This window comes from Plectrocnemia conspersa, unplaced genomic scaffold (assembly GCF_051122295.1).
Source record: "Plectrocnemia conspersa isolate PC_06_02 unplaced genomic scaffold, ASM5112229v1 ptg000006l, whole genome shotgun sequence".
Classification (NCBI taxonomy): domain Eukaryota; kingdom Metazoa; phylum Arthropoda; class Insecta; order Trichoptera; family Polycentropodidae; genus Plectrocnemia; species Plectrocnemia conspersa.
Genome location: NW_028277170.1, coordinates 12,226,648 through 12,238,715, shown reverse-complemented (window position 1 = coordinate 12,238,715; position 12,068 = coordinate 12,226,648). Strand labels below are relative to the sequence as shown.

The 12,068-nt window shown below is 27.5% G+C and overlaps 1 protein-coding gene across 7 annotated transcripts in view; it reads left to right on the top strand.

Moving 5' to 3' along the window:
• Nucleotides 1–4,071, top strand: part of Glut1 (Glucose transporter 1) — a 65,497-nt gene extending 61,426 nt beyond the window's left edge. For 5 of the 7 annotated variants that reach the window (XM_088187946.1, XM_088187948.1, XM_088187947.1 and 2 more), the window contains one exon: nucleotides 3,669–4,071. In XM_088187946.1, the coding sequence (XP_088044072.1) occupies nucleotides 3,669–3,775 (107 nt within the window). In that variant the 3' untranslated portion in view covers nucleotides 3,776–4,071. The remainder of the gene's footprint in view (nucleotides 1–3,668) is intronic. The other 2 variants (XM_088187950.1, XM_088187951.1) reach the window with 1 other exon arrangement.
• Nucleotides 4,072–12,068: the final 7,997 nt, after the last annotated feature.

Below are 12,068 nucleotides of genomic sequence, written 5' to 3'. Positions count from 1 at the left end.
TAAAATTAGTCTTTCATTTCTATTACCATTAATAATACTTATTTCTTAAGAATAAAAGTCATGAAATTATATCCAATAATTTTTGAGAAATAAGTGATGAAACAAGCATACGCTCTATTCACAACTCACAGTTCGTTTTGATATTACGACAATTTTCTTATCATCAGAAGGTAAATTTTCTGTTGTATTTTAGTTAGTACATAAAAATATTGATTAGGCATTCAACTCATTTAATGAATATAGAATTAGTATAATACAATAACGGTTAATAATACAATTAGATAATTTATTTCATTTACATGTAATTATCATAATTATATCTATTATATAATAATGTATGGTATGGCAATAAGATCTTGAATGTCAAAATTAAGTACAAAACATTGTATATAATCAAGATTCATAACACAATATTGTATAAATGTATTTGTAGGATACCACTTACTTACATGATTATATATAATGTTTGGAATAAAATCAAATATTTTTGGAATAAAATCAGACTATTTTGCTATACCACATAAAATATTTTATGTACTCTTTTTACTAATTCGACATTGAAAATATGTATGAATATATTTTTTTCTTTTTCAGACGATATATATCATTTTTAGTTAAGGAGTTACGATTAAAAATACGTACAGGTATCGCTTTTTTTCGCCCACCAAATATATGTACACCAAATAGATCAAATTAGTTGGAAAGCGCGTCTAAATGCGCGAACCATTTAAAAACATGACATACAATCCATTTTCCAAATTTTAACCAATATGTCGTCACTATCGTCTTGCACCTGAAATCACAAATGATAGAGTACTAAACATATAAAATCACAGCTTCATCACAACACTATTAAATCATTAAGAGTCACACTAGGTTAGTGTTGATTGAACATTTGAACGAACAAATACAAAAGTCAACAGGTGGTACAGCGAAAATTATCTATAATTGATAACAATGATAGTATCAAAGCTATATTGTAAACTGTTATTATAATTTATAATATAAATAAAAGATAGCACCGCTTTCTGAAAAAAAACATGCTTCATAAATATGTATATTATATACATAAATAAATACATTACTATGCACTATATTTTGCGCGTGAAGAGCATTAGACTTTTTCCTACAAAGATACGACAACCTATTTAAATTTGAAATTGTATACTAATTATGAATTATGGTCATCAATTTTGCAGATATTTTTTTAAAATTCATAGTATTAAAATAGGTTTGCTATAAAAATACACGTGTGGCTAATAAAAACTAAATATTGTAATACTGTAATAATTTAATGAAAGTTTGACAAAATTATCTAAAACTTGACTATTAAAAGCTGTATAAAATAGAAAAAACCTATAATATTTATTGACATATAATTTTTTATAATAATCGGAGCATCGTATTTATATAGCAACAAATCTTATAATGTATAATGCGCAAAATATATCCATTTTATATAATATGTACTACATATGAATAATATGCACATAGTATTTGGTAAGTTAATCTAATCAATGTCATAATTTACCCAAATCTCGTAAATACATTGCCCAGATCTCGATAAAAAATAAATAATCTATTTTGTAATTAAAAAAATTCTGTCAAATTATTTAAATTGATTACGTTGCACTCTACACAGTAGATTATTTTGTAAAAAAAAGTCGAGAATTGGGCAAAAATGTTATAATTAAGTTATTCACTCTCACGGTTATATTGTTATATTACTGAGTTCACACGGAAGCAAAACACAGTTACGGTTAAAACTGTTTTCCCATTTTTCAAAATTCTTTACATTTTTGAAATTAATATATTCGGTTTCCACTAATTTATTTATAATAAAACAATAAAATTATCAGATTTTTATCTTAGTTCTAAAATAAAAAATAAAATTTTTGACAAATTATTTAATAAGAACGTAGAGAAAATCTAGCTGTATGAATATTCCAAGTAATTGTTTTTAATGCTATATTTTTAATATGTTTAAGTTTCTTAGTAATACTTAAATAATAATAATATATTAACATTTAACCGACAGTTATTTAGTATTATAATTTGGTTAACAAAAAAAGATTTGCAATTTGATTATCATAAAGTATATAAAAGTTTGCAGCAACTATCTCTTTTGCAACCACCTTTCTTCTGAAAACAATTTGAGAGTGTCAAAGTTACAAAATAATTTCAAACAATTTTTCTTCGTCAGCCTTATCTGTTGCTTCCAATGGATAACGCAGTTTATATAAAAAAAAAACTGTTCAAAGTGTCTCTAAATGCGCTAGTAAACCTTTGTATCTCAGTCATTGCCGCAGCTCCATCTGGAACATAGTATGTAAAATTTTTAATGTAACACTTATAAAATAACGGGTTTTATTTAGCGCCTAAAAAATTGATTCGCCTTTTGTCTATTTAATATACATTAGAGCAAAAGGCTTTTTGTCTACCTTCCTTATTTCTCTGGCACTCTAGACAGTTTTGACGTGTCCCAATTTTTCCATTATTTTTCTGTCTTCCTAAAAACCATGTGGCTCATGATGCTTAAAAAAAATAATATCATATAAAAGATTAAGTGAAAATATTTCTACACTGCTTTAGACCAATCTAAACATACAATTATATCTATTTGGTATATATACAATTCAAGAAATTCTAAACGAATAAAAAAAATATTCATACATGCGACTAAGTTATCAGATGAAGAATCGGTTAACACTTTTTTTTTATTTGAAACATTGTATAACATCACGATTCAAAACACAACAAAAAATATTAAGTTAAATTTACAGTAGTGGCAGTTTTGGGCATAGTAATACAACAGCAGTGTACCCTTATGTTATGAATCACCATATGCGGCATTGAGAATAAAGAGCTAGATATTTTGATGAGAAAACTAAATTAATAGTCCTAATACATGATACTCGTGCAAGTCTACCTATATAAAATCTCTAGTAATTATCAAGCTTCTAAGATTTGAACGTAAAAAAGTTAATTCTGCATTTTGATTATCTAAGTAAATGTGGGCTTCTTAGTTAAAACGGGATACCACGGTGAGAAAACTTTTACCATATTAAGTCACAAAGTATCTGCCATAAATCATAAAAATAAAAAATATCTGTCGCTTTGAGAAAATATTACGGAATGTCATCGGAACTGCTATTCATAAGCTTCTCTAGCAGCTAACGGCAATTAGTTTTAAAAAGTCAGTTTCTTAGTAACACTAAAGTAATAATAAAATATAAACATTTAACTGACAGTTATTTAGTAGTATTATTTGGTTTACAAAAAAAGATTTTAAATTTGATTATTATAAAGTATGTAAAAGTTTGCAGTAACAATCTTTTTTGCCATTCGGAATCCCAAAAAGTCGACGTAAAATATTTCTCAATTGCTGCAAAATAACAAAACTTTGTCGTAACAAAAATAAACCTTTTGATTTTAATGCCAGGATAAAATAAATAGTGACACATTGTTGAGTTCGCCCTTAATATTCTACACGCTTCATATAATACAATATTAGAAACAAAAAATCAATGGATTCCTATGTAATACCACCACCGAATAAATAGCAAAGCATGTTTCGAACACAATACAAACAAAGAGTTGTTGCTTCCGTATGAACCCAATGACGCCGAGGTTCTTAGAATAAAGCTAACTTACTTTTACATTTCTAGCTGTTTCGGAGCACTCGTCCCACGGTGATCAAGGTCGCGGCACCGGCGGTAGGCCTCCGCCCCCGCTGCCGCCCCCACGCTTCCCCAACAGCGGCGGTAATGTCTGACAGTGGGATGGCTATTATCACAACCACGAGGATAGGATCCTCGCAACCCCCCTAGCCATCATCACACATCGCAGCAAGGCGGCTGCCAAGATACTGTGTCAGGGATTCAAGCGCCAAAACGCCCAGCGCTAGTGCCCCTCTAGCCCATACTATGTTCTAAATTTATACATACGTTACGTAAATTATTTAATAGTTAGCAAAGTTCAAATATACATTATACACACAGATATATATATTAACATATGTATGTATGTATATATACACACATATATATATATATATATATATATATATATATATATATATATATATATATATATATATATATATATATATATATATATATATATATATATATATATATATATATATATATATATATATATGCGCCCATTTCAATGCTCAGTAAACTGTAAGATGAAAAATGCTAATAAAACACATGTTTACAAAGTGTTGAATCTTCTGGCTCAAGTAAAGATACTTTAAATAGCCGAAATAAGTACTTCAGATAAAAATTTCTAATGATAATAATTTTTAAAAAATGATACGGTTTCGTCTGGAATTTATTGATAATACCACTTTACGGTAATAAAGAAGTGGATATATATGTATGTATTATATTCACGCTAGAGTATATCATATTTAACTAAACAATGGTTCAAGATTAGTTTGATAAAATATGAAAAGCGTAAGCCTTTTTTTTGTTACATATATTATATACAATATGTTATACTAATAAAGAATATTATACTATCGAGTCTTGAGTTTCAGTAAATATAAATTAATGCGTCAATTCGTTTTATTGTTTATTTTTCATAGTTAAGATTCCAAAACGAATTATTAACAAAAACATTTAATTTATATTCGTTAAATTTAAGAAATGATGAGACTGATTGTCAAATCGAGGTTCAAACGTCATAATATCTCTCTATGTACGAACTGTGAATGTAGAGAGAGACTAAAAAGCGATGCGATGCTGAAGATGGTGCCGAGTGAGCTGTAATAAGCTTTAAATTTTCATATGAAAATTTATAGCTTATCTTCTATAAAGATTGAACATAGCCGAGTCTCATTGTGTACAGAGCTATGACCATAGAAATATAACACACATAAATAAATTTCGTCTCATTCTACCAAAATATGACAAATGGCTAAAAACGTCTTAGCCTTTCCACAACGTACAACAGACCCATTAATTTAGTTGCAAATTTATTCTTACTAGTGCCATTTATACCCAATTTGTTTTATCTATTCACAATACAAATTCCATTGTGAAATCTATAAACGATAGAGACGGTGGGTCCAAACATTTGTTTTAAAAAATCCATTCAATCGATAACTCATTCTCGTGTTACAATGCTGTAGATTGTTTTCAAATATAACATAAAAACTGTTTTTATCGTTTAAAGATATTCCAAAAGAAAAAAATATGGCACTCCTTTTCCAAACGTACTTTTCTACACTCAATATTGGAAGTATACAGTATCTTGTCATTTTTTTTGTATAAGCATGCATCGAGGCGTTCACTATGTTGTGATAACTATGGCTATGACCAAGCTTCTGGAGTCATTGGGAAAAGGGCTTAGGTGAAAATTATTTATATGGACGAATCCTACTTTATGCTATCGATTCGCGAATATTTTATTAATTGACAGGTAACGAATATTTTTTAATCGAAGAGCCGCCGGCCCATGAATGGTATACCATGATCTTTGATTAGAGATAGTTTGTAAATCACTGCCATTATATTTATTATGCGATCGTTAGGGTGTGAGCGGTGGATAAAAAATAATTTTGTTACACTTGTACTTGAACGTGTTATACAACGTGTTATTAACACCAAGATGAAAAAAAATAATATAAAATATTATACATAAACATTATTTGATTTATGCTTCGACCAAACAAAGTTATTCTAAAGTTTCAATGCCAGTTCTGGACCAAATTAAAAAAACACCGTAGTGACGTGAGTACATGCGAGACGCATAAATCAAAAACCATATAGTTATTAAATATCGACGTGCTCTCTCTTTCCCTTTAAAAATTATTCGATTAACAAAAGTAAAGTGTAATGTGTACATTTTCAAGCTTAAGCAAGTGTGTATGTTATTGTCTAACTCGCTCAAGTAGCTTTTAAATAGAGGATATGCGTTAATAATGCAAAGCTCAAATGATAAGATTTTTTCATGGATTCGATTATGAAAATTTATACATAGCAATTTTTATCTGAAGTGTTTAATATACATGGCCGTGCCGATTTAGGTAATCTAGGAAAATGCATCCATTGGTATCTAAAAATGGAAATAATTGTACAATTAAAATTTTACTTCAAAGATATGTAAATAAGTATAAATATTTAATACATGGGACGCCAAAACATTATCTAGCACGTCTCGGCACGGCTCTGTATACATATAAATAAATTTATCTATTATCTTTATATTATATACATAATTACTTTTTAATATTATTTTATAGTTTACAGTTCGCCATATCACATAAAATATTTTGTTTTATTATTATAAATTTATAACAAATTAAAGCAAAGCACTTAAATGTTGTCAATTAAAATGATATTATTGTTGATTCTTAAAATAATTTATGTTGTTATTTTATTTTAACATTATAAATGTTATATATCTGGTATTATTTAAATTGAGATAAAATATAATCTAAGAACTTATAAGTTTAAAATTTGCGTTTTTTTACGTCGGTGACCGTTATGGTTGCTAAAGACTGAATTTTTGTGAGTAAATATATATATATAATATATATATATATATATATATATATATATATATATATATATATATGTATATATATATATATATATATATATATATATATATATATATATATATATATATATATATATATATATATATATATATATATATATATATATATATATATATATATATATATATATATATATATATATATATATATATATTGTTGTGTATATCTGAATGTTTGCATTAGATTATAATTTTTAATTTCATCGACTGAAATTTTTCAATGGAATAAATCTATAATTATTCAAATTGTGTGAAAAAGATTTTAAATTATCGCCAAAACATTGCTTAATTTGCTTATTTTATTTTCATTTTTTATTAACATTGAATATTGTTTTTGGTAGCTTTTTCCGATTACACGAGAACTAAACTATAAACATAATATATAAAATATATTATTATTCTGAATAAATACTAATCTGTACGATGTGCAAAATGAAATATTTTAAATATGTATGTGTGAGTGTGTGTACATATTTGCAGAGCCACGCCGTTCGGTTAGGCGAATGCCTAGGGCGCCTATCGAAAGAGAACACCACTGCGATGCTATTTATTTATTTATTATTTTTTATTTACCAATCACCTTGGGCTTGCTGTTAAGCTTAAGACGCATATATGGTTTTCCTAGGACGTTAGAAATCCTCGGCGCGGCTCTGTCTGTATAATATACGCATGTCCTGTATACATACATATATATGTATGTATGTATGAATGTATGTATGTATGTATATATATATATTTATTTATATATATATATATATTAATACATATATATATATATATTCAATTATATATATCATACATATGTATATATATCCTCTTCTATCTAGTATATTAATTCTCCGAGTATCTCACAGCCGACTAGTATTAGTTCTTCACGATCACAAATGATAAACTGGATTAAATTTGTTAAGGATAATTTTAAGGTTGGGGGCAATGATTCTAAAGTATAATAGAGGAAATTCTAAAAAATTAAAATTAAAAAAAAAATATTTCTGTATAGACTTGTGCCGCGGACACGAACTCTCCATCGAAGGGGTCCGGAGTCTAAAATTAACTGGACCCTAAGCCCTTGTGAGCTATTCCAAGGGAACTGTGATTGTAAATAATAGGAAAAAGGCTTACTGGTGTCAAAATAGAAGAAATTCTGATCGATTATTAGAGATCGGCGATGGACAGGACGGTCATTCATTAAATTACCTTTGTGTCCTTCACCATCAAATTTAGTAAAAAAAAATGTTAACAATAATTTTTATTAGCCCTAAAAAACTAAATTCACTTCATAGTATGTAAAACTATATAAGAATGTATCTTCTGGTGTATATTTACTCATTGGTTCATCTATACATGTATATAGGGCTATCATTAATCCGGGTCTGGTTATCTATCCCAGTCGATCATATATCAGTGGATTCCTTTTGTTTAATAAAAAATATTGGATCCCTATATATTATATTATATATATGTATATGTATATGTATATGTATGTATATATATATATATATATATATATATATATATATATATATATATATATATATATATATATATATATATATATATACATGTATTAATTTGCCCTGAATTTTATTCTTGAATGTTAATTTAATTATTATTAAAATTATTATTATTATTATTAATTTTATTATTATTATTGTTATTGTTATGTATAGTTGAAATGTATCCATTTATATTTTTGCTTGTGTGTATATACGCGTGTTTGTGTTGTATTATACATACATAAGTATATGCGTATGTACATACATATACATACTACATCATGTTTACCATGTGGTTGAATTATGTAATATCGATACGATGGTTGTTGATTGCATCGCTTACAAAAATAATAGAGGAAAATCATGTGATTTCTTCTCAGCCCAAAGTATATAGGTTTACCTATTAAAAATATACTATTAACACAAATTTTATCGAGTCAAATAAATTATGTTATGTTCTATGCTTTGATTTTTCACATTACCCGCAATATCCTTTATACTCCCATATTGATATACTATACAGAGGTAACATATGTAAGAGAAATGATCATGCAGGTGTGTTTTTGTTAATTTGAATTATTTTGGTTAATGTAGTTTATTGATTTCCAACATTCAATTCGCAAAACCATTGTAAAAATTCAAAACATAAAATTTAATATATATCCACTAAAGAAAAAATAGTAAATACAATGTTGATTTTATAAATATATTGTTATGCATATATGTATATTTGTATTAATGCAGCACAGATGATGTCGAAATGTAAGTGTTAAACCTATTTTTTATAGCCTCTAATGCTAAAAATAAATACAGAAATTATTACGGTAAACAAAACATGACAAGATAAATAACTTTATAATTTTGAATAAAAAACTTCTTATTATAAAAAAATTCACTCTGCGATTTATAATACAAGTACTTGTCTGTTATGATTTTATCCGAGTGATAGCAAACCCTTTGAGCTTAATGTGACAAAATTTTGAAAAACCTAGCTTAGCTCGAGTATCGAGTCACATCTAGATATATCCATAATTTTGTGATATTTGCAGCTCTAGCAAAAAAATGGTATATTTTTTGTTTATTTATTTATCAAAGAATAAGTAAGCGCTACTAATTTGATTTCTTAGTCGGATTAATATTTTTATTAAGTTTAATAATATTTAATGCCGAGAATTTGGTCTCACAAAAGTAAAAAAACTTGTTTCATAAATCAGAAAAAGATTCTCTACGATGACCATAAGAGAAATAATTGTAGTAACAATATGTATGGTATTTTTAAAGAATAATTTTTTCTTAAGCTAGCTAAGCTTATTACAGCAAAATCCTATTGTATGGAAATTCAAACCATGCATAGAAAATAAACCATAATATATCCGATTTTGGTGAATAGACTTAACGAAAACTCATACTGCAAAATTATGATTTTAAAGGTTGCCTCATCCCTCATATTCCCTTGACTTTTTATTCTGACCTTATATTCCATTACAGAATATCAAATTTTTAAACATTTATACATATTTCTTTGAAATACGAAATTCAATAATTAGAGTGATATTATAAAAGCCTTTGACAGCTTCACAACCTCTCTTAATAAAGATTTTTATATACAATGGACTTATTCATTGTTAGCTCGTAGGTCAAATATCATTTCTGTAATTAGAGCATATTTTGATTGATACAATTACAGTAAAAACATATAGCGTTTTATATAATATCTCAAAAAAAAAAACGGTTACTTTATTTGTAACAATTTAATATAATAACAAAATTAAACATTTTTTTAAAATCTTATTTAATTTATAATAATATACTATAGTGCACAAGAGTTGACAAACTTTTTTTGTGAAAGACCAGATCGTCAATATATTAGGCATAGAAGCAAACCAGAGGATAATCATATTGAGATAATCATATACAAGAAATACATGTTTTCATATTTAATTAATACATATTTTTCGGACACGCTATTATAGAAACAAGTTAATTTGCGAAAAAATAGTTGAACAATAAATGTAACGTATTAGTTTAAACGTAGTAAACTTTATTATGTAAATAATATAATTGCTTTTTTTGAGATAACATTTGATCCCACCTGGGATCAAAGTTCGTCATTATCTATCGTCCAAATTTATTACAAATGACCATATGTTAATTCTGATCTGATATTATGATTTTATATACTTCATCTGTGAAAATGTCTTTTAACACATGTGCTGCTAAATATAAATATAAATATTCGAGCGTATGATCTTAATTGATTATGTTAGTCGCATGGAAGATATATTTTAAGAATCCTGATAATTTTTTTTTCTATAAATTTGCTTTTTATCATATCATTCCTTTGCAGATCACATATGTACTTCTAATTTAAGGTAAGATGCCAGTTTCTTAAAGATTCGTGAGAGATTCATATCGTCATCGAAATGCCTTTTCCTTTTAGTTTTAAGTTAAATCCGTTAAAAAATCCCATGATATCTGCAACAAAGGCAAATTTTTAAAGTCATTTAATATTCTGTAACAGTAAAAGAAGGTGGATTTTTATCGCTCTTTTGAGTTCAAAACATCTCAATAATCGAATTGTTGTACGATAGGGCAAGTCAGTATATTTGGTTTTATTAGTGTAATAGTAAATAAAGAAGTACCGAAACGCTACCCCTTTTAATGTGATCAACGAGATTTCAGTTAATGTGAACCTGAAGACAATTAACCTGGCTATTTTTTTATTGCGTTGTAGTTTGGTTATGAAGTGTGTTATTTAAAAATGTATTTTCGATGACCACTAAATTAACCTTAAAGAAGATAAAGTACCTGCTGGTGAATCAATGAATAATCAGAGGCATTGAACACCTTAAAGTATAACAAAATTTTAATATATTTAAAATCGATTGCCTTGAAATTTAATTGTATATTTATATTACTCACAATCTGCTTAACCATTCTAGCAACTGTGCTCGCTGAAAGACCGAAGGATATATAATATATAATTTGTGGGCATAATTTTTTCCATGAAATTTTCATGATTGACTCTTTTATTTCAGCCCATTTCAGGCATACATTTTAATCCTCAGCTAGGTTTCGACCAAGAAGCAATGTCAATTGGTTTTTAGAAGGTTTATGCCCAAGGACAACTAATTCTTCTTTAGATAAGAATGTACGACTAGGCATTTTTTCCAAAATAAACCTGTCTCATCTACATTAAATATTTAACTAGAGGAATATTCTCCATCTACAATAATTTTAGATAGTGGAAAAATGATTTTTTTAGCAGCATCTTCATCCGCACCAGCCGATTCTCCAGTAAATTTAATATTATGAAAAGAATACCTCATTTTAAAACTGTTAAACCAATCGTTACTTGCTTGAAAAACCGTGTTAAAATATTCTTTTAACCTTCCAATCTTTGTGCAAACCAAGAGCCTTTGCTTAAATACTTGAAATACTCAGAGGGACATCTTTTTGATGTTGGTCATCGATCCATGATGAAAAAGATTTTTCCATTTTATCCATGTTTTTGGAAAAAATCTTTTAAAATATATTTTCACTATTTTAAACGTATTCCTTAATTTTATTTTTATTTTTCAAAATTGAAGATATCTGTTTGTATCATGCGAATGTTCGATTGAAGCAAAAGATTCACCGCTATCAGAACGTCTAATAAAATCCATCTTTGTCTCGACACTGTGAAGTTTATGAGTCCTTGAAAAATTTTTGTTTGTATCAACACTGAAGTTTTTCCGTTTCTCACTCATGTTTATATTTTTTTTTTATTTTAAAAAACGATTTTTTAAAATGTGCAAAATAGCGAATTGTGCGAAATTTGAGGTTTGCCTGTACTTCTATTCTACCAAGCAATAGCCAAACACACACGCACGGATCTGCCCGTCGGCCAAGCACGACAGATCCGTACGTGTGTGCTTGGCTATTCCGTTATTTTTTAACGATGGCAACGATGGGCGTTTTCGCGACGATATAGCTCTCACTCGCTCGCTCTAGCAGCTC